The sequence below is a fragment of the Ipomoea triloba genome, chromosome 13 (assembly GCF_003576645.1).
Source record: "Ipomoea triloba cultivar NCNSP0323 chromosome 13, ASM357664v1".
Classification (NCBI taxonomy): domain Eukaryota; kingdom Viridiplantae; phylum Streptophyta; class Magnoliopsida; order Solanales; family Convolvulaceae; genus Ipomoea; species Ipomoea triloba.
In genome coordinates this window covers 30,481,340-30,505,470 of record NC_044928.1, presented here as the reverse complement: position 1 = coordinate 30,505,470, position 24,131 = coordinate 30,481,340, and the positions used below count along the sequence as shown (strand labels likewise).

General features: G+C 37.2%; 2 protein-coding genes across 2 annotated transcripts; one reads left to right on the top strand and one right to left on the bottom strand.

Annotated features, from left to right (window-relative positions):
- Positions 1-777: 777 nt before the first annotated feature.
- On the bottom strand, positions 778-6,538 carry LOC116003074 (pre-mRNA-processing factor 19-like). Its single transcript, XM_031243251.1, has 18 exons — positions 6,352-6,538; positions 6,145-6,230; positions 5,530-5,601; positions 5,311-5,373; positions 4,709-4,795; positions 4,320-4,467; positions 4,106-4,227; positions 3,884-4,000; positions 3,480-3,575; positions 3,309-3,368; positions 3,031-3,105; positions 2,564-2,668; positions 2,326-2,442; positions 2,149-2,226; positions 1,963-2,059; positions 1,498-1,549; positions 1,253-1,323; positions 778-1,163 (listed from the first exon to the last, which is right to left on the bottom strand). The coding sequence occupies exons 1-18, from the start codon at positions 6,362-6,364 to the stop codon at positions 1,048-1,050; spliced, it is 1,575 nt and encodes a 524-aa protein (XP_031099111.1). The 5' UTR covers positions 6,365-6,538; the 3' UTR covers positions 778-1,047.
- A 13,906-nt stretch (positions 6,539-20,444) lies between these two features.
- Positions 20,445-23,910, top strand: LOC116002780. Its single transcript, XM_031242949.1, has 4 exons — positions 20,445-20,796; positions 21,863-22,564; positions 22,982-23,170; positions 23,463-23,910. The coding sequence occupies exons 1-4, from the start codon at positions 20,722-20,724 to the stop codon at positions 23,766-23,768; spliced, it is 1,272 nt and encodes a 423-aa protein (XP_031098809.1). The 5' UTR covers positions 20,445-20,721; the 3' UTR covers positions 23,769-23,910.
- Positions 23,911-24,131: the final 221 nt, after the last annotated feature.

The following is a 24,131-nucleotide window of genomic DNA, read 5'->3' as shown; positions in this document are numbered from 1 at the left end:
TTCCCGATTTTCTGTTTTTATCTCTCTTATATTATCTACTTCATTCCAGTTCTCTCCCTTTCCATTGTTTCTTCACCTTGCCACACTTCCTTTCTCTCCACTTTCTTTCTTTTTTTGTTGTTTCTCCACTATTCTCTTGTGAATTCATGTTAGTAATCTGATTATGCAAATTTCACCAAACACACTAGCATAATCCATATTCTTTTGAATTATATTTACTATATTAAATTTGATGGAGAGAATATTTCAATTCCCGACGAATAGGTAAGGGTTAAATTAAGCAATTAAATTGTAGACCATAATCTACATTGCAAAGTAGATTATTAATAAATATTTATTTTAATATACTGAAGATTCATTTTTTAAATAATCATAAAAAAGTGAACCTTCAAAACATTAAAAATAAACCTTTAAAAAATAAAAAACATTCATTATTCTAAATGAACTTTATGTTAGTACTTCACCTTACAATATGGATCAAATGCTATGTGGCCGACACATTCCCCACCCCATTAATATTACTAGCTACATATTCTAAATTTACAATTGTTATACCATGAACCCGGTTCATATTACATTGTCAACCTTCATACAAAAATTGTGGACCTTCAGTTAACACATTTTGTACATACAGTTAACAGTTTATGTACAAAAACTGTTAACTACAGGTACAAATCTGAAGGTTATTTTTGGACCAGCATCTATAATGCAAGATAGACCCTGGTCCATGGTATAATTTGTCCTAAATTTATACAAACAATAAGGTATTCCCGATAGTAAAAGGTTTGCTTAACACGATGCATTGTGATTGAATAACTAGGAAGAGTACAAATCTTCTTTTCAAGCAGCAATGGATACAGGAATGGTACAACAAAAATGTTCTCATTTAAAGTTAATGAAGTCTGGACGGCAACCATATCATCACAGGGCAGGTTAAGAACCGTCAGATTCTATTGCACTACATGACACCAAAATGGAAACTATATTACTCTTCAGAATCATGAGACTATGGCTCTACAGCATGCATTGTGATTTGTGAGAGTGAAATTAATCTTCTGGCTGACCATCATCCCCGGGCAACCCGAATATTCTGAGGTTTCGATCCATCGATCCAACAGCTATGTATTTGGCATCTGGACCGAATTTTAGACACGTGGATTTACCTGCGCATATGAAATTAGTATTGAGCATCCTCTACATAAAACTTATGTTGGGAATGGAATGTAGAAGAAAATAAATTGAGATAGAATACCTGTTCCTGACAAGTCCGGGAATGTTTTGATGCTGTTCCAGTCTGACTTTACACTAGCAACTTGATAGACCCTGCCAATGCAGCAAATGACGATATTAGCTCTCGTGTAGTCATGTGTGGCAACAGAAAGACCCAAAGGGACGAGTAAATAGAAGGGCTTCAATCCGACAAATCCACAAGGGGTTAAAAAATTTGGATAACTTTTATAATTTTGTTAAGAACGGGAACTTTTAATCAAACTCTACCTTATATCTGAGCCTCCCAATGCAAGGTAACTTCCGCTGTGGTCAAATTCAACTGCAAATGCAAGAGCAGCATCAATGTTATGCACACATATACTACACAGTACTATAAAATATGAAATACGTAACGTAGATCATTTGCCACTGTGCCACTTCCTCTCCTCCCGAGTCTCCCAACAAAAGAAATAAATATATGCCCAGTCAATTGTGTAAAAAGATTAAGTAGGGTGGGTCTGTTGAAACTTGAAAGTGCACTGATTACACAAGCCTTGAAGTTTGCTCAGTACTTTAGTATAATATCTGGTGAATAGCAAGTATATGCCAGGGACAAGTCTCAAGACAATTCTTTGGGCTAGTTCTTTCTATAGCTCACCCGACAGACTCCTTAGAAATACTATTTTTAATTGCTAAGTCTTGGTTTTCACAAGAAAGGCCGAAACGTCATAAAATTTGCAAATGAAATCATACCTGTTTGGGTTGGTGTATTTTCATCATAAGGAGAGAAGTTTCTGAAATTCCTCAACTTCCGTAAATCCCAGAGCTTAACACCATCTTGAGCTGCAGTCTGGCAGAATTTTATCATGTTTAATCATATTTAATCTACTTCATAAATGATTGCTAATCAAAGAAATATTCATTTAAATGAATACATACTGCCAAGAAATAACCATTCTCAGAAAAGGAGATGGCAGTAACGGCTCCAACATGGCCGTCAAATCGTGCAACATTTGCCTACAGATCAAACAAATAATTAAACCAAGGACTGCTTAAGACAGTCAGAAATCAGGAGAAAGTAAAGGAATATATTCTATGAAAATTTAGCAAGCACACCTGACTCTTAACATCCCAAATCTTCACGATAGCCCCAGTTGTTCCAGTTCCAAGAATCAGACCATCAGGATGAAAGGCTGCAGATGTATAGCCATCAGATTCTGAAGAATCTCCAATCTGCAAAAAGGTTTTAAAATTGATCACTCCAGAAGCAATCAAGTAACAGCATATAAAGGAAAGCGCGCACACACACACACACATATATATAGCGAGAGAGAGAGAGAGAGCTGTGATGAACCTGAGTAAGGCATAAACCTGAAGCAAGTTCATAAAAGCACCAAGTGTTATCAAGAGAAGCAGTCACAAAATAGTTATTAGTTGCATGGACAGTGACAGCTTGCACCTGCCATTATTGAAGATAAAAGTTTAAAGAAAAAAGAAGTGATACCTTGATATAAAAAGAATGTAAGAGACAAGATGTTCAAAATACTGTACATCTATCAATTACATTATATTAAAATTATACGGAGTACTTTTTTGTATACAATGCTCACCAAGTGTGCGATTACCCTCTACATCCATCAAGAGGGGGAAAATATTCAAACTATATATCAGCTATCTATTCCATTCCTCATAGCTTCCAGCCAAACATCATTCTTTATTTTTTAGGTGAAACACTATACTAGAATAAATTAAACAGAACAGCCACTATGCTTCCCTCCGATATTCTATCATCTATTCATTATAGGATAGAAAATTAGTAACCTCTGCAGTGTGATCTTTCAAAACATGTCTACAAGCATAGCTTCCATCTTCTGATCCTTGCCATACACGAACAGTCTGCAAGGAAGAATGAAATATTCAGTTAAAACAAAAACAATCCACTAGGGGAGGAGAACAGAATTCTATGAAAGATTCAGGGCACAGTTTGGCAATCAGAAATATGCTTCAAACAGTGCATAAGCTAAAGCAAGTACAGAAGGAATTCAAAGTAGAACTGTAGCCCTAGAACCAAACTACCAAGAAGGATCAGAAGGGATCACCTTATCAGCAGAACCAGTAACCACCATTTCACTTTCACCAGCGAATTTGACACTGGTAACCTACAAAAAAAAAAAAAAAAAGAGATTGTCAGCAGACAGGATGATTAGAAAACACAAGAAAACAATTTGGCAAATCTAAATCAGGAATTAAAATGCAATGGTTAAACAGACCCTCTTCGAGTGACCACTTAGTGTAGATATAATCTGTCCTGAAGGTTGGTCAAAGACAACAGCATTAGTGTCAACTCCACCAGTAGCAATGATGTCCTGATAAGCAAAGCAGAAAGCATAAGCATTAAAGTTTTAGTAGCAGGTGTACCATGGAAAAAAAAAAATCCTTATCAAAAAAGAAAAAAAAAAGACTAAAACTATAGTAGAAAATCCCTTTATGGTAAGGCAAGAAAATACAGGAAAAGGTACCAGCCAAGAATTTTTCAGTTGCATTTTATAAGCTTGCACCAGAAGCACTTTATCCAGAAGTCCGAAATGTATTTCCACTTTACTCTATCTCAGTATTTATTAACTAAAATGCCTCAAGTATGAACTATTGCACCCTGGATCAAGACAGCATTTACCTTGGGGTAATAGATGTCCAAAGAGAGTATCCCTGGTTTGTTGGTTTTGTGAAGAGGGTAACTATTCAGCTGGGTGTATCTCTCCAGAGTATCCAAAGGAGCCAATGTCGGGGGAATCTGGGAGTGTAAATGACAGTAATGCCAAAAAAAAAAATTAAAATTAAAAACAAAACAAAACCAACAAAAATTCCAATGTTATACAAAGCTTGAAGACGATCTTACCTGTCGTTTTTTCCTTTGCTGTGAAAGGGTGGTATTACAATCTGTAAGCTCTGTAATAATAGCTGATGAAATCCCAGGACGAATTCTCTTGCCTCCAGGATCCATCTCCACATCTTCAGCAGCTATGGATTTAAACAGATAAAATAAGTATGGCAGCATAAATGAAATAAAAATAAAAACAAATGACAAATCTAGAAGTGCAAAAAGCAATAACCTCTTTTCCCATTGCTTAAGGTAGTCGCAGTATCGGCACTTTCCATGGCTGCTGCATTGGGTAGTTGTCTTTCAGCCTGGGCTAGCAATTCCCTTGCCTCATCCCTTTCCTTCTTCAACCTTGCAATCACACGGCAAGCAGCATCATGCTGCCAACATGACACAATTTTCAGAAATCACACAAATATCGAGCATAACATAGATTAAGCACGCATGAAAAGCATGTAAGGAGAGAATTAGAGAGAGCATTCTTCCAAACACCTACATGATAAGTTAAGAGGAATAGGATAGGCAGAAGAAATGAAAACAGAATGTGCAGAATAGAAAATAGTTGAGCGGCAAAAGTTTTGTATTGAGTAGCAAATAGGTAAATGGACCACTTATGCTTACTTGGTAGAGTGCATGGCTTAACTCTTGTCTTGCAGTATGTAATTGTTGCTCCAAAGCAAAATTTGATAGCATCAAACTATCCCATTCCTGTTGGGAAGCATGACAACTAAAATAATTACATAGCAATTCACAAACAAAGAATAAGGCCTTCATACAATCAATTAGTAATTTCAATTAAAAATATTATGACATGACTGACGCATCAGGAAATGGAATTTAGCAAACTGATTATATTCTTTGTGCCAATTTATACCTTCTTAACAATTTCCAGATCTAGTAAGTGGAAGGAATCATATCATAATGGCCATTATTATTAAATGGTGAGAAGCAAGGAAAGGTTGTAACAGGAAAAATTATATAACTACAAACACATGCCCAATGCATGAAAATGTCTAAAGAAAGAAAGAATGCACTAAAATTTTTACAAAGAATATCAGGGAAATAGTGTAAGAATAACTGCTTCAGCAAAGAGTAACAATGAAACAAATATTTAAAAAGTAAAACAAGATCAAACCAAAACTTTTTTTTTTTCTTCTAGTAAATAGTCAGAGAGTACAGAAAATGGATGAAACAACTCAAGTCTCAAGGATCAGAAGACATACAATCTGAAACATTCCCAACATCCCAGGAATACTTGCAGCCTGTACAGGTCGGGGTTTCACTATCTGCAATAATTCCAACAATCAACACCAAGGAAATGACTAATTAAAGCCATATGTTAAAAGAAACATATACTGTAAGATAATAGGATTCTTTGAAACTAAATAACAATGACAAATTCTAAAATAATATGTTAACCATCAAGTAATTATGGCACAAACCTTTCCTGTTTTGATTGGGACAATATCATCCATTGTCAGAGGCTCTCCAGTAACTGGACATTTACCATAATCCTACACAAAGAAAGAAATTCAAACTTAAAACAGGAAAAAATATATATATAAGTACACATAGGATGCATCTTAGCATAAACACAATAGGACAATTACAATATAAAAATAACAGTTCACTTAAATAGATTCTAAAAATAATCTTTAAAAAAAAAAAGGATTTTTGGAATTCTAGTTTGGTGCTGGGGACAATATTCGAGTCTATGTTCAATCTGGCATGTGTATGGTTGTATTTGAGATGGCCCTTGTTAGAGTATGCATTATATAGCAAATATGCATCACATTAGGGCTAAGCTTACTAGATAATCCCTCCCTTTATCATAATAACATAATGTACAAGCCAAGCTCAAACCATATGAACACCAAATTACTTAACTTTCAGAACCTAAGTTCTTCAAACAACAAAGACAAGCTCAATGCTCCAAATTTTCAATTTAAAACTTTCTACTAACATAAACAACCATAGAAACGGAAAGTGACAAATGATGAATCAAATTGTTGCATCTTAAAACGAAAAATACGCATCGAAAGAAGTAAAAAACGCACCGAGATGTGTCGTTCAATTAAACGCTTCTCGAAGAGCAGACCGGACTTCGTGGAGACAACCGGCTCCTCCGGCACCTCGCCAGAAACTGAAAGAACGGTTCGTCAATAGATCAGAGACAGAGAAATTAAGTGTGAATGTGTGTGCATAACTGTTCAGAATACGGAGAAAGCACATATACGCAGAAGTGAAAAGGCGTAGCTACATACTTGAGCAGTTCATTGTAGAGGGAGATGTGAGAGAGCTAAGATTTCAGCTCGGAGCAAGCTTTGATCTGCTTCCTTGCTGCTCGGAAGTGGAAGCGCCGACGGGAAAGATAGCGGGGAGGTAGAAGGAAAAAAGACACACAAATTTGACGAGGGTTTTTGTATCGGATCCCCGACCCGAATAAATGGACCAGATCCAGCTCAAGGAGGCAAACGGCAGGAGCCCGGTTTTTTTTGTTTTTTGTTTTTTTTTGTTTGTTTTTTTTTGGTCTTTTTTTTCGTTGATACGAGGAGGGGTAACCTGCGGCTAGGTGCTAGCTAGTAGCAATCCTTCTATGGCGAGCCGCGCCCAACATGTCTTCCCTGATAATCTCCATAACTTTTTATAAAGGTCGGTCAAACTTAATCCAACTTTTAAAGAGTTTTGTAGTCAGTCTCGTCATCTTATAGATGATCTGATTTTGTTCTCTATAAACATACCAAATAGAGATGTTCTAATTTCTTTAAAGCTTTCTGTAGAGGTCGGCCAAACTCAGTACAGCTTTCAAAAGATCTTGTAGTTAATCTCGTCATTCTATCGACGACTTGATTTTGTTCCCTGTAAACATACTAAACGGAGATGTTCTGGTCCCTCCCTATACACCTTTTACATTGCACAATAGTGTCCCTTAAAGGCCTGAAGTGGAGTCTCTCATTTAAAATATCATCTACAATTTCTTTAGACCTCAACTGGATTCTGACATCTCTATAGCTCTTCCCCCACGGCCATTTTAAACCTTTCAGAAGTGCCCAACCTCCACTTTTGACTGCGTGTATGCACTTAAGCATATGATTGAATCCTCTTTTTATTTTGGCATTTAATAATAATGCAAGGTTTTATACATTCAACATTATGAGTGGTAATGAGACGAGTTTGAGTTCAAATTTAGGTAGTAATAAGGATATACAAGGTATGCATGGCAATTCTTTTTATCATGTTTGACTTTAGGAGTGCGCTTCTTTAACTTATCAAATTAGGGAATCAACCCCACCTAAATAGACAAATGACTATTGAAGCGTTACTTCAACTGTCCCATCATCCCAAGTCAACTGAATATGGATACATGGCATAACCAACATAACTAAGCTATAGCCTATAGGCAAGCCTCATGTACCATTGTGCTTGAAAATTTTAACATGTGCTTCAATGAACCCTTCAAAGGAAGGGAACTTTTCTATATCTAATAGTTCCTAATTTCCTATCGTTCTCGACATGTTGAGAGTTGTTCGACCTAATTAAGAACCTCAACAAAACTCATGTACTAAAAAATTATATGTCAAAATAATACAATTTTGTAGCTCACTTTATACATTTTGGTTCTTCATACACCTAAATTATAAAGAATATCAAACTAAAAGATAATTAACATTATTAGGTATGACCGAATTCAAGTTCAAGCTACAAATAGTAGTTATAACTGATCGAGCTTAAAATTTTAGACTCAATATCAACTCGCTAAATTTTGTAAGGCTCAAACCCATTTTTGAAGTATAGCTATACACATACATGTATGCATGTAGGGATGTCAATTTAACCCGCCCCCGATGGGGAAAACCGATCCCCGCCCCGACGGGGGCGGGGTCGGGGATTTTTTTCGGGGAACGGGGGCGGGGATGGGGCCAATTTGCCAATCCCCGTCGGGGACGGGGACGGGGACGGGGAGGGCATTCCCCGCCCCGGCCCCGATCCCCGATCCCCGACCCCGTCCCCGAATCCCCGTTAAATATTATATAATATATAATATATAATATATAATATACTTAGATTGTTGTGAACATGCATCTAGTTAGATAATTTGTTAGATACTTAGATTGTTGTCGACATAGTATATATACAAAACAAGTTGTCATTCAAATTTAATTTGTATTTTTTATTATTTGAATCATTCAAATGTGCACACAGTATATTTACTTAGATGGTTGTGCACACAGTATATTTACAAAACAAGTTTTTGTCATTCAAATATCCGGTTTGCATTATGCTACATGCCTACATATAATTTATTAATTTTACTGTGTTTGATGTTTATATCAAACTAATTTTATTTTATCAAATTATTACTCGGTATTATTAATGAAGAGTTGGCTAGTTGAGGACTACTACTTGAGCCTTGAGAGTTAAAAAATTGAGAATTGAAGATTTGAAGTTCATTTGTTTTGTTATGTACTTATGTTTGGACTTTGGACTTCAGAGGAGTTTGAAACAATTTAATAATTCAAGGCTTAACAATATGAAATTTTCATAATATTAGTATTTTTTTTAAATTGGCATAATTCAAGAAAATTCCCCGCGGGGATTCCCCGTCCCCGAAAATCCCCGCCGGGGAACGGGGCGGGGTCGGGGAATGGGGAGAGGTTTCGGGGACGGGGACGAGGACCCCATTCCCCGCCCCCGCCCCGCCCCGTTGCCATCCCTATATGCATGTATGTATATGTATACATTTATTTATTTATAAGCTAGGCTCAAATTTAGTTTGATTAGGTCAAATAACAGTGTTTGAATATGAATTATATATATATAGTTTACCCGATACGAGCCAAAAAGTTAAGTTTAAGCTTGATTAACATGTTAGTTTAAGTTTAAACTGAACCAATTTTTAATTAAATGACTTGTGAGAAACTCGACTCTTTTGCCTTCTTTAATTTTCATTTCTTGAATTCAAAGTATGCATTACAATTTACAATCAAAAGGTGGATTATTCGTGTGTAAATTGACTATCTAGCAACGCATATAAATCGTGTGCAATTCTTATTTGCAAATCTTAGCTGATTCGTAGTAGGTTGTGGTACGAGGTTCTTGGACAATAAACAACATTAAATTATACATCAACGAGCCATTTTCAAATCCGAAGAAGACAAATGTCCACCTATACATCATCTTCATCAAGAGTCATCAGAACCTCAATCTGGGATTAAACCCAACATGAATAATGCAAGATTATGGGGTCATTTCATCCCAGAATCATAGTGTTCAATCTATCTGTGGATGCTCATATTCCAACACCTTTGCATAAATGCAGCAGCCATGTGTGATCAGATCAAAGAGTTTCCAGCTCAATTTCACATATTACATCATCATCAAGAGTTAAATCCATCGATATATAGTGTCTGGAATCCCTTTTTCTTCTTCATCGGACGGTCTGATATCAAACGGAATCTTTGTTCCAAAGGCGATCCTTAATCTCCTCGATCTGTTGGATCTTGATCGAACCACTCCAAGCAACGTGGGAATTGAAGAGCTTTATTGTGTGTTTGTCCATATTAAGTAAAAGGCAAAGATCGCTTAGTGAATGCCATGTTTCCAGTTTTGGAATGGGAAACCGGCCTTCTGCTACTTTAATAATGATATTCTTTTAAGAATGTCTTAGGGTAACTAATTAGGACTAAAGGGATATGATCGAGTTGGTGAGCACTAAAGCCAATTAATCTTTATTCCGTTGTACATGATCTGACTAATGAGGCATTATTAGTCGAGTCGATTAAAGAAGAAGCGGTCTTGAGATTAAGGGTGTATTTAAAAACTTGAAAAATATTCTTGAAAATTATTTTTAGGGTTTTCCGTGTTTAGCCGGGCTTAGTTTTGAAAATTAAAGGCATGAAAAATTCAATTCCGACCAAAAGGAAAAATCACTTTATTTTTTTCACGAAAACAGATTCCCATTTTGTTGAGGGAAGTCATTTTCTTGCATGCCTTCTTCTCTTTGCCTCCCGGATCCTCAGCTATCTTCCCCGACCTATCTCCTCGGCGACCAACTGGTCACCTTCTGAGATGGGAAGGCGAACAGTTTGCCTTCTCTGATAAAAGGCGACTATCCGGTCGCGTTCAATCTTTGGTAGAAGGCAATCGACGGCGCGAACCGTCGTCGGTCGCTGATTTTGTCTTTGGAGTTCACCAAATAAAGTTTAAGGTATTTGATCCTTTTTTCTTTTCTGCTCATTTTTTGTAAAATGAACCAAACACACCAAGACAGTTTTATAGAATGCAACCAAACACTATAAATGAAAATATTTTCTGAAAAATAACTCATTTTTTAAAAAATATTTTTTCAGAAGTCATTTTTCTGATTTGCAAACACACTCTAAAAGACTATCAATGTAATGAGTGTTTCGTGTCTTAAAAAGATACCATGTTAATCTCGTGTAGCTTATTGTCAGGGCATCGATCCTTAACCTCTCATGCATACAAAAAGATTTATTTATTTAACTTAAGCCAAGATGCGGTTGAGTTGTTAGATGAGTAACCACAAGAATTAAAATTCAACTCTCAATAGGAACAATGTAGACTCCTTAGTTTGAATTATTCAACTATAGACAACATAAATTAGTTTATCTCTTTGTGGTCATTTGTCAGTTATGGTTATAATGCAGAGTTTACCCAGTACAACCCACATGTAATGGATGGTTATGGTCTAAAGGGAAAGATTTGAGGAAAAAAATATAGGAGTATATAGCATTATTATTATTAGGCAAAAACTTATGTAAGATCCTTAGCTTATTTGTGAGACATGTCGGGTCAAAATGAAAATATAATACTTATAGTGAAAAATATAATACTAATTATGAATAAAGTGTTTATTACTTATAATATAAAGTGTAATACTTTTAAAGAAAAATGTAATATATTTACATTTTGATTTTAAAATATTACATTTTTCAGTAATTAATAACAGACATTTTATTCATGTTTAATAATATTGCATTTTTCAGTATAAGTATTATACATTTTTATATTGATTTGATCCGTCTAACCTAAGTGCTATTATTATTATTATTATTATTATTATTATTATTATTATTATTATTATTATTATTATGTAATAATTGAGGATATATATGAATATATAAATATGTGCATGCATCAATTATATTGTATTCAACGATGAAAAAGAAAAAGAATAGTAATATACCCCCCGCCCCTATCTTAGTGTCGCTATAGATTCCTCTTGAAATATAGGACACTATTTTAACACTTTATTATCTTTTTAAAATTAATAAATGTTCAACAAATAACAAACTTCCATTTAAAAAATAAAAACAAAATGGAAAATGAAATTGTTATTATATTAATTTTGAAATAGTTTTTTCAATTTTGTTTACTTAAAGTTGAAATCTAAATTTCCCCTTTTGCATTAATTTTGGCATGTACGTCGTCCATGTTTTTCCATACCCAAAGTTGTTAAAATTAAATTATCTATTTTAGAGATAAAATACCGTAACTGAAAATGATTATATTTAAGAAGATAACAACAACAAAAAAATCTAAAATACACATATATTAAGTAAAATTTTAATTGGGATGAGTTTAATAGCTTTATTATCTCAGGCACAAAAACTTACAACCAACAACAAAAATTAGAGACTAAAATAATTAACGAACATACTAATTGAGAAACACCATGCACATGCATATGGAGACTAGTTTTCTCTTTTTCTTAGAACTTAAGAATGGCTACTGATTAATTAAAGGGGGAAGTATAGAAATAAAGTATATAATAAATGAAATTAAAGTCGAATAAAAACAATTAGAGACATGACATCAAAGGAACCATTGAAACCATAAGATGGATGTTACATTTTGATATGATGGACATCAATCTCTACTAAACACTCTACTTTCTAAAAGATGTGTTGAAGTGGGTTTAAGCTATTCACTTTTTTGGCTTATGTAATAATGTCTCATTGTTGTGACGTGTGACTCTTACTTGAAATAAAGTCTTAAAACATTTAAAAAGATATTGAGTTTATACTGTGTGCTTTGTGTCGGCAGAATTAGGCAATGCTGCAGCAGCCATAATTAGGCAAATATCAACAATTGACAAAGAATTAGGCAAGTCAAAAGAATTAGGGATGGAGTTAGGCACCTACCAAAATATTTATTATTTGGTCCCTAAACTTTGGACTAACTACAAAATGACCCCTATTCCTCAACTATAAATAGGGAGGTCATTTGCCATTCTTGTCATCCCAAATCATTCTATTCTTCCCTCATATACTAGAGATATTAGAGAGTTTGTTGAGTGTATTTCTCCTTCCTAGCAAGAGAGAATTATCCTTGTTTTCTCCTTGTTAGTTAGAGAGTGGTTGTAACTCCTATTTTCTCATAGTGAAATTCTTCTACCCTTGCCCGTGGTTTTTACCCTAATTTGTTTAGGGGTTTTCCACGTAAAATCTGTGCCTCATTTATTTTTCTTTCTCAAATTATTGTTGCAATCTGATCTATCCCACTTCCGCGGGCGCAACAATTGGTATCAGAGCCTTCAGATATATTGTGGAAATTGAAGGTGAAGGCTATCCTGAGGAAAGACAACTGTCTAGCAGCTATCAGTGAAAGGCCGGTGGATTGTACTGATGACAAAAAATGGAGCGAGATGAACGAGGATGCTATGGCGGATCTATACCTATCAATAGCAGATGGAGTATTGTCAAGCATCGAGGAGAAGAAGACGGCCAAGGAGATTTGGGATCACCTCAACCGGTTGTACGAGGCCAAGTCACTGCACAACAAAATTTTCCTTAAGAGGAAATTATATACTCTTCGTATGTCAGAATCTACTTCAGTGACGGAACACTTAAATACGCTGAATACTCTATTTTCCCAGCTTACATCTCTAAGCTGTAAAATAGAGCCACAGGAGCGTGCGGAATTTCTACTTCAGAGTCTACCTGATTCGTATGATCAGCTCATCATCAACTTAACAAACAACATCCTTACAGACTATCTAGTCTTCGATGATGTTGCAGCTGCGGTTCTTGAAGAAGAAAGTCGGCGCAAGAACAAGGAGGACAGACAAGTCAATCTGCAACAGGCAGAGGCGTTAATGGTGATGAGAGGAAGGTCAACAGAACGTGGCCAAAGCAGTGGTCGTGGTAGATCAAAATCAAGTAAGAAGAATTTAAAGTGTTACAACTGTGGAAAGAAGGGTCACCTGAAGAAAGATTGTTGGAATTTACCTCAGAATTCCAATCCTCAAGGAAATGTTGCAAGTACCTCAGATGATGGAAGTGCTCTCTGTTGCGAAGCATCAATAGCCAGGGAAGGCAGAAAAAGGTTCGCGGATATATGGCTTATAGACTCGGGAGCCACATATCACATGACCTCAAGGAGAGAATGGTTCCATCATTATGAACCAATCTCAGGAGGATCTGTGTACAGCTGCGACGATCATGCCTTGGAGATTATCGGCATTGGAACCATCAAGCTGAAGATGTACGATGGAACAGTCCAAACTGTTCAGGATGTACGGCACGTGAAGGGCCTGAAGAAAAATCTATTATCCTATGGAATATTGGATAATAGTGCAACCAAGATTGAAACACAGAAAGGAGTCATGAAGATTTTCCAAGGAGCGCTTGTGGTGATGAAAGGGGAGAAGATAGCTGCAAATCTATACATGCTGAAGGAAGAGACTTTGCAAGAAGCAGAGGCATCGGTTGCCGCATGTAGTCTAGACTCTACGCTGCTATGGCATCAGAAACTTGGGCACATGTCAGAACAAGGAATGAAGATTCTTGTGGAGCAAAAGCTACTTCCGGGGTTAACAAAGGAGATGCTGGGTGTACCCTATCAAGAGAAAGTCAGATGTGTTTGCGACTTTCAAAGCCTTCAAAGCACGGGTGGAACTTGATTCCGGGAAGAAGATCAAGTGTTTCAGGGCAGATAATGGAGGGGAATATACAAGTGAGGAATTTGATGACTTCTGCAAGAAGGAAGGCATCAAAAGGCAGTTCACGGTGGCATACACTCCTCAACAAAATGGAGTGGCAGAGCGGATGAACAGAACCTTGCTGGAAAGGACAAGAGCAATGTTGAGGGCTGCGGGCTTAGAAAAATCATTCTGGGCAGAAGCAGTCAATACCGCCTGTTATTTGGTGAATCGAGCTCCATCAACTGCAATCGAGCTGAAGACACCAATGGAGATGTGGACTGGTAAGCCTGTTGATTATTCAAACCTCCATATATTTGGAAGCATTGTGTATGCAATGTACAATGCCCAGGAAATTACAAAGTTGGATCCGAAGTCCAGGAAATGTAGATTCTTGGGGTATGCTGATGGAGTAAAGGGGTATCGCTTGTGGGATCCCACTGCCCACAAAGTTGTCATCAGCAGGGATGTTATCTTTGTAGAGGACAAGCTACAAAGAGGAGAAGTTGATGATAGCACGAAAAAGGAAAAGCCAGAAACTACTCAGATACAGGTAGAGGAGGAATTTGAACAAGATTCTTCTGAAGCAGAACCGGCGCACGAGGAACCAGAACCAGAACGCTCTAGAGCTCCAACAACTCGTCAATCAGACCGTGAAAGAAGACGTCCCACTTGGCACTCAGATTATGTTATGGAAGGGAATGTTGCATACTGCCTTCTAACAGAGGATGGTGAGCCATCAACCTTTCAGGAGGCGATAAACAGCTCAGATGTTTCTCAATGGACGGCAGCAATGCAGGAAGAAATAGAAGCTCTCCATAAAAATAATACATGGGAACTTGTGCCACTACCACAAGGAAGGAAGCCAATTGGTAACAAATGGGTCTTCAAAATCAAAAGGAATGGTGACGATCAAGTGGAGCGGTATCGTGCAAGACTGGTGGTGAAGGGATATGCTCAGAAAGAAGGTATTGATTTCAATGAAATATTTTCACCTGTGGTTCGACTAACAACAGTTCGTGTAGTTTTGGCGATGTGTGCTACATTCAACTTCCATCTAGAGCAGCTAGATGTGAAAACGGCTTTTCTTCATGGAGATCTTGAAGAAGAGATATATATGCTCCAGCCTGAAGGATTTGAAGACAAAGAGAATCAGAACTTGGTTTGCAGGTTGAACAAATCTCTGTACGGTTTAAAGCAGGCGCCAAGGTGTTGGTATAAGAGATTTGATTCCTTCATCATGTGCCTTGGATACAACAGACTGAATGCAGACCCTTGTGCATATTTCAAGAGGTTTGGAAAAAATAACTTTGTTATATTGCTGTTGTATGTAGATGACATGTTGGTCGCAGGCCCCAACAAAGATCACATTGATGAATTGAAGGCACAACTGGCTAGGGAATTCGAAATGAAGGACTTGGGACCAGCAAACAAGATTCTAGGGATGCAAATTCACCGAGACAGAGGTAATAGGAAGATTTGGCTTTCTCAAAAGAATTATTTAAAGAAAATCTTGTCACGTTTCAGCATGCAAGATTGTAAGCCAATTTCTACCCCTCTTCCTATTAATCTCAAAGTATCCTCAAGTATGAGTCCTAGCAATGAAGAAGGGAGGATGGAGATGTCTCGAGTACCGTATGCATCAGCGGTGGGGAGTCTAATGTTCGCTATGATTTGTACAAGACCAGACATTGCACAAGCAGTGGGAGTAGTGAGTCGGTACATGGCGAATCCAGGCAGAGAGCATTGGAACTGTGTGAAGAGGGTCCTAAGATACATCAAGGGGACCTCAGATGTTGCATTATGTTATGGAGGATCAGATTTTCTTATCAACGGGTATGTGGATTCTGACTATGCAGGGGATTTGGATAAGAGTAAATCTACGACAGGATATGTGTTCAAAGTTGCTGGTGGAGCTGTAAGCTGGGTTTCAAAACTGCAAGCAGTTGTGGCTACATCAACAACAGAAGCAGAATACGTAGCAGCTACACAAGCCAGTAAAGAAGCAATTTGGTTGAAAATGCTATTGGAGGAGCTCGGGCACAAACAAGAGTTTGTCTCTTTGTTTTGTGACAGTCAGAGTGCCTTGCATCTAGCAAGGAATCCTGCATTTCATTCAAGGACGAAACACATACGAGTGCAGTACCATTTCATCCGAGAGAAGGTGGAAGAAGGGACAGTAGATTTGCAGAAAATCCATACCACGGACAACGTAGCAGATTTCCTAACAAAGGTAATCAATGTTGATAAGTTTACTTGGTGTCGATCTTCCTGTGGCCTGATAGAGACGTAAGCGACATGGAAAGTGCAAGGTAGAAAGAATGGTGTGAAGATATGATTGTTACAATCTAATCTTCAAGTGGGAGATTGTCGGCAGAATTAGGCAATGCTGCAGCAGCCATAATTAGGCAAATATCAACAATTGACAAAGAATTAGGCAAGTCAAAAGAGTTAGGGATGGAGTTAGGCACCTACCAAAATATTTATTATTTGGTCCCTAAACTTTGGACTAACTACAAAATGACCCCTATTCCTCAACTATAAATAGGGAGGTCATTTGCCATTCTTGTCATCCCAAATCATTCTATTCTTCCCTCATATACTAGAGATATTAGAGAGTTTGTTGAGTGTATTTCTCCTTCCTAGCAAGAGAGAATTATCCTTGTTTTTTCCTTGTTAGTTAGAGAGTGGTTGTAACTCCTATTTTCTCATAGTGAAATTCTTCTACCCTTGCCCGTGGTTTTTACCCTAATTTGTTTAGGGGTTTTCCACGTAAAATCTGTGCCTCATTTATTTTTCTTTCTCAAATTATTGTTGCAATCTGATCTATCCCACTTCCGCGGGCGCAACACTTTGAAAATAATATCTTTATAATTTTTGTTACAAATTAAACTCAGCTCAATACCTTTACTATTTGCTTTAGGTGATACAAAATATAAAGAGTTAGTTACTAGTGTCGATTGACACCTTAGAAACGTCTTGTGTATGTATATATATATATATATATATATATATATATATATATATATATATATATATATATAAAGCTCGAGCTCATTTCAATTAATTTGTAAGTGATTCAACAAACTAAGCCATGAGTCAAAGAGTTTTAAACTTGAGCTTAGTTCGAGTTCAAATTTGATAGAACTTAAAAGTGCATATTAGGTGAAGTCCTACTTGTAACCCTAACTGGAAAATAGAGTTGTCGAAATGGGGTGGCGAGATGGGACCCGCCAAAGCCAGCAAATAATATAGGCCTAAGGGAAGCGGCAGGTTTGTCCCCATTACGCCCACGGGCCTTGGTGGGGCTCGCCAAATTTTAAAAGTTTTAAATTTAAAAAATTAATATAAAAAATATAATAATTGTATACTAAAATAAATTGAATAGTTTAAACATATATTAATGTAGTTGTAATTTGTTAAAAACAATAATAACTAATAAAGTACTTAGTCATTATAAATAATTAAATACATGCATTAATATATAAGTCAATAACAAATCATTTATACAATGTACTAATTACTAATACTTTTTTTTTTATATAAATAAACCTATAGATTATATATATAATTATATGAAATGGTGTGCATATATACACACACGTTAGTAATGTATGTATACTAGGCAGGAACGGGCTAGTTTGGTGGGTTATACTCGTTTTGGCAACGACTCTACTGACAAGTTGTTTTACTCAAACTATGAATACCAATTACCACTAGACAATTTCGGGAGTCAAATTTAAAATTTTGCGAAAAGCCAAATGCCCGACCATCTTATAGCTAGAGTTGCTTTCGACATTTTCACATCTTATATATACATATATTATGTGACTGTGTGTAACGTTGTGATTGGATGAGTAACAAAGTTTATAATTTATTTATTTATATATTAATGTCATGGAAAAATGTGAACGTCTCTTCTTTGCTGGAATACAAAAATGTGACTCATTACAGCACCTGTACTAGTAGAGTAATTGAATACTACAAATACAAAGAAATATATTCGAAAAGCATATGTTTAAAAGTTCAAATGCATAGGCTTATCCGTACAGTCAAAATAGTTTCCTAAGTGTTGTGTTGTCCCTTTCCAGAGACTTTACTCACAGCCACTAATGAAATCTTCAAGAATCGGGAATCTCTTTGATAAAAGATAATTAATAGTTAGAAAAATGACTTATGGAAAACATTTTATGAAAATGTTTAGTTGCATTCGATAAAATTGTTTTAGTGTTTTTAGTTCATTTTTTAGCAAATGATCGAGTATAGTTATTATTATTATTATTATTATTATTATTATTATTATTATTATTAAAACTTACCCACGATCCACACTCGGTAGTCAAACTCAGTCCAAATCTCTACCCAATTTTTTCCCTACAGCAAACCAACAATGGTGAAGCGAAGATCGACGACAAAAGCTACGGGGGTTGTGAGGTGTGGAGATCGAGTATGGGGATATGAAAAAGAAAAGTTGTTGCTTAAACGACCAAACTAATCTTGCAAAATAAGAGTTTTTGAAATTTTCTGTAAGAGTTAATGGAATCTATAATGTTAGTTACTTTGGACGAAACTAAATGACGAGATTTATACCTCAAATTAGTAAAGGATTAAGGATATAACTTAGAAACACAAAAGTGTTATTTACTCATTGGTCGGTGTGGATTAGATGAGATAGCGTAAGTCACTTTCAAGATGTATTATCCAGCGAGCACAAACAAGATTAGTCTCGGTGCGTGATTTTAGTTGATGAGTGATTGACGAAACATACGGTTAGCTAGACGAAAAAAAAAAAGTTAACTTTGCTATATAACATTGTCGTGTTTAAACATATTTAAGTATATTGGCTAATTAATTACTCCGTAATTAGGATTAAAATGACCTATTTGATTTACGGAAAATTCTACAACTGCTACTCGAATGTGCATTATGGGTAAAGTCTATCTTGTAATCCTAGTATGCAAAAGTCAATCTAGATTGCCTATAACTGATTGATTCAAACCGAGGAGGAGGGTAGAATAAAATGATATGTATAGTATACTATTCACAGATGGTCATGTGTTGATAAATCAATTCTGTTCCATGTTTGACCGAGAGATGCAAAGGCAGTGTCGCTTTTGAGTGACAATGTTTTTGAAGTAAATTGAGCAAATTAAGTTAGCATCAATGCCCCTTGCATGCCACTTTATTTTCTCCTTTTTGAAAACATTATGTGTGGGACTAACATTCCATATCAGGAATAGGAGGGGGTGGGGGTCCATATATATGTGTTGAAGCTATCTGAGCACACGTTATTCAAATTTAACTTCATTAATCAAGCAGTTTAGGATAGGTGGTAAAGAAATTGTTAATAATATATAACTGTGAAATTACATTAGAGATTCGATCAACTATGATAAAATGTGTCATGTCAAACATTAAATTTTAATTTATATTGATGCATTATAATTATTTAATTATTTAATTAATTATCACTTTATTACGTTTCTTAATGGAATAGTAAATTAATTATAACTTTTACATTGAAGTAAGTTGTGCCGGTCAGTATTACTGGTCCAACCCAAATCTACATAAATCCAACATTAGTACAAATCACGGTAACCTAACTCATCACATATTCACACGGTCAGTTCGGCCTGGCTTGACCACATAAGTTTTACTCTATATTGATTTACAAAAAAATTTGTCACCGCTATTCGAAAATATGCTCTAGCCTCTAAGTGAAGCATGCTTATAACCCTAGCCGCCGGCAAAAGGACTGCAAGGAGGTAAACTAGTTTAGGTTGTCCATAATTGACCGGCTAAAGCCAATAAGGCCAATAAACAACTATCACAGTGAATCAAACTTAAAATCTTGTGATACCAAGTCAAATGAGTGAACTCAATTAGTGTGATCGATCATCCTAAAGTCTGGCTCGAGCGATCAATAGTGTGGATGGGTGTTTGAAGTCTTGATGGATCATAAGTGATTAAGATCCCTTGTTGACAAAAGTATACAAGTAATAGGTGCAAATCTAGAAATTAACATAACGATTTATGATTTACCTCATCCAACCATTATTGGGGAATGGATCTAATGCAAGGTGTGTATCCAAGTCAATGTTTATAACAATCCATAACTATTGGGCATGGTGCGGCCATGTCAGCAAAGCGCAGCCGCGGAGACAATCGCGGACGTGTCATGCATCCTCCAGTCAACGAAGTCCAACCACGGTTGACCGCCTCAAATTTAAAGGACGTACGGTCAACGCAGTCCAACCCTCACGTACGGACAGACAAACAAACAAACGAGGATAGGATCCGACATCCTAGGCCGTACGGACACACGAAAGTAGGCCATAGCGTGCAACACATTTTACATCCAAACCCTATTTAACTGACTCCTTTTCATCCAAGCACACCCAACCCAACCTTGTCCCCTTCTTTCTTCCCAACTCTCCTCCTCCTAAACCTTCCCTCTTTTTTCTCACATCAAATCAGCCTATTTTCTTGCATGGAGCTTTCCCTTCCACTAAACATGAACGCTACCATTAAGCTAGGTGTGAGACAACCTACGACTTTCTGCTTCTTCTTTCCTTGTCTCTCATCCTGGGAAGCCTAGTCGCCAAGTCTTTTGCATCATAAAACCTAGCTTTCCCCTCACAATATTTCTCACATTCGACGACGCCGAACAACAATCCAATTAGCCTCCATTATGCTTCACCACAACGACGACGACAACAACAACAACATGGCTCATCATCATCTTCCTCAAGAGCAGCTTCCCATGGTAACTTTTCTTTGCTCGCTCCGTTCCCTTTTTCGCATAATTATATATGTTATTCTGGTCCCGACCCAGACCTTGTTTTCTGTTTTCTGTTCTTTGTTTATGTTTATTTGCAGATATATAACTTTGAGTCACTTCGTTAGAGAATACCCAGACCTTATTTTCTGTTTCATGTTCTTTCTTTTTGTTTATTTGTAAATATATAACTTCTGGCCACTTCGTTAGAGAAGATCCATACCTTGTTTTCTGTTTTCTGTTCTTTGTTTTTGTACGAGAGTCGTATTGGCCTGGGGATGGGGATTGATGGTGAAGATTCTTGGAAAGATAGATGTTGAAGTTGATAAGCTAATAGGTAGGGGGTGGGGTGGGGGGGGGGGTAAGAATGAATTAAAGAAAGTGAGTCCAGCAGGGTGGGAATGAAAGCAACCTTCATGATCATGATCATGATGATCATTATCATCATCTTTTAGAAGTTATTCCAAAATATATCATTTTCTTGAAAGCATTTTGATGGGCAACTTCAATTCCATGCTTTTCTTTCTAGCTTGGATTACAATGGAATCTTTTAGCTTTTTCACTCTCGTAGCACTTAAGCTTTCCCCATTTGAAGAATGCATGATAATGTTTGGTTGTTTGATTCTCTTATTCAGAAAATTGCAGGTAGAGGATATAGTACCACTTCATTTATGCCTTAGCTTTTTCATAATGGGGGCTCTTAGTGCTCTAAAGTTGTTATTATTGCCTTTCCCAATTTGTATGTCACACTATTTCTCCCCCCATAAAGATTACTTCCCCTTTGCTAAGCTAGCTCTCCCCATATAAGTGCTCCCACCAAAGTGTTGGGATAGATCGCGAATCGTTCAAACATAAAATTGATAAGTAATTGAACCGACCTGAAAAATGTAAGCAGATTTTATTCGTTTAGTGGATTATTAGTGACCAGGCAGTCACTAGTCAGGGTTATTTGCCATCAGGTACTCTGTAGTGTCCGGACGTAGGAAGAACATGCATGCAAGAATGGGATTGCATGATTGGGTTATTATGGTTTAATTTCACTTAATTGTTGCAGGAGGAGATTACAAGCCCCTTGAGTGCACAACTTCTAGAGTTTTGTGAGTCGGAGCTGTTCCCGGAGACGGCGGCGGCGGCGGTGCAAATTTCCGAGGTGGGTTCGAGCTCCAATTGTTGTTACGAGGAACATTCGTCGCATTCCACGGGTCTTTCCCACACTCAAGACATGACTAAGTTCTCCGGCGGTGCCGGAGCTGAAAAGAACGACGAAATTGCCACCGCCGGCGACAATACCACGGCGGCCGGCGCCGGCGCTGTCAACAATAACAACAACTTGTCCGTCTTTTTCGACCCACAAGAAGACGACATTTCGCGTTCTATAGACTTTAACTTCACCATCCCGCCGCAGTTCCTCCTCGACGGCCAGTTCGACCTCTCGTTGCTCAACGGCCAAGGGCCCGTCCCTAACGGCGGCGGCCAGTACCCGCCGGAGCAGCCGCCGGTTCAACTGATTCCGCCGCCTCTGCCTCAACCGTACGAGGAAGAATGTTTGTCGTCTGTTCCTTCGTCTTACATGCCGTCTTGTTCAATCCTAGACTACCTCCCCCTCCCCCTCCCCGCTGAAAACTCCGGCGTCTTCGCCGGCGGCGCCATGTTTCAGCCTCAAGAACTGGACTTTCAAGCAGACAATAATGGCAGCAGATCACTTTTTTGCCCTGACACCATCTCACGGCCTTACAACTTCTCCAATGACCTTCAGGTACTAACTTTAACCATATCCCACTCAACATTTCTTGAATTCCACACATTATTTCAAGATTCAACTCAATCTGATCGAAGATTACAAGTTTGATATGATCCCAATGGCCAATTGACTTTTTTAGTTTGAAACAATTAACTGCCTAACCTAGACTGATTTATGTAGTCCTTTAACAGTTAAGATCATAAGACAGATTTTAATCTATTTATGGTCCTTCAAATAGCTAGGGCCATAAGACAAATTTTAATCTATTTATGGTCCTTCATCAGCTAAGGCCATAAGACAGAGTTTACCCAACATACTACTTTAAAAAAGAATATTTAATTAAGACTGCTCAATTTGTTTATATAAGTGGTAGATTGTGGGCAAGATCAGATTTAACTGAACTTTTGTTTAATTATTTGGGTTGAATAAAAGGCAGTGAGCAGTGAAAGCCAACACCTGGTTAGTGGAGCAGGCAGCACTTCGACGCCATTGGCATCAGACATCACAAGCTTAGAGGATTCCACCTTCAAAGTTGGAAAGCTTTCTGTGGAGCAAAGGAAGGAGAAGATCCATAGGTACTTGAAGAAAAGGAATGAGAGGAATTTCAGTAAGAAGATCAAGGTATTAATTAACTATTTACCCTACTAAACTGCTAATCCCGTTTTACCTGTCATGTTTATTATCCCGTTCTGTTCATTACACAGTAAATTTTACCCTTAATTCCATTTTATCTGTCATGTTTATTTCCGGTTCTGATAATTACAATATAATTTTACCTTTTAAGAATCGAATCCTAAGAACTTTTTGAGACAGACAGAATAATAGATGTAACTCTTAGATCAGATATAAAGAAAAATAGAGAATTTTTCTGATGATTTGACGAACTAAAAGTGGTTTATTTGCAATTGGGCAGTACGCGTGCAGGAAAACTCTGGCGGATAGCCGGCCACGGGTGAGGGGAAGATTTGCGAAAAACGATGAATTTGGTGGGGAGAGAGAGGCGGCAAAAGGCGGCGGCGGCGGCAGCCATGGCACGCCGGAGGAGGAAACAATAACTGAAGATGTTAGAATGAGTCTCCTCTACGATCCAAATCAGGCGGCGGCGCTGCAGCCTCACAACGGCGGCCGGATTTTCGCCGCGAATTGTCTGCCGCCGCCGGCCAATCCTTACGAGATGTGCACCAATACTTTGTACTGCACGGACAGCCAGATGCGTTGAGAGAGATGGGGAAGATGAATAACGGAATACCTATAATAACTGTCGCGGTTAGTCATTATATATGTAGTAAGAGCAGTGTAAATCCATGCATTATATTGTAAATCTAGAAATTAAATTTCTATGATGAGTACTTCCCTCACTACTTTTTTGTTTCTTTTTTTGGTATGGAGTATTCTATATCCTCGATTATAATATCATATAATAAATTTTTGTTACTACAAACCTGCCTTAACCTATAAAAAAAAAATTTAATTCATATAATCTAATGGTCGTTCTTTCTAAACTTTACTCCTGTGATCAATTAAGTTATCCATGTGACTTATTGCGCAAATTTTACTGTGGACCGCGGATGAAACGGCCTCC

Coding starts and splice junctions, on each gene's coding strand:
- LOC116002780 (XM_031242949.1), top strand. CDS start 20,722: ATGCTTCACCACAACGACGACGACAACAACAACAACATGGCTCATCAT. Junction 20,797..21,862: donor CTCAAGAGCAGCTTCCCATG/GTAACTTTTCTT, acceptor TAATTGTTGCAG/GAGGAGATTACAAGCCCCTT. Junction 23,171..23,462: donor ATTTCAGTAAGAAGATCAAG/GTATTAATTAAC, acceptor GCAATTGGGCAG/TACGCGTGCAGGAAAACTCT.
- LOC116003074 (XM_031243251.1), bottom strand. Junction 3,576..3,883: donor TGGACATCTATTACCCCAAG/GTAAATGCTGTC, acceptor TTTGCTTATCAG/GACATCATTGCTACTGGTGG. Junction 2,443..2,563: donor CAGGTTTATGCCTTACTCAG/GTTCATCACAGC, acceptor ACCTTTTTGCAG/ATTGGAGATTCTTCAGAATC.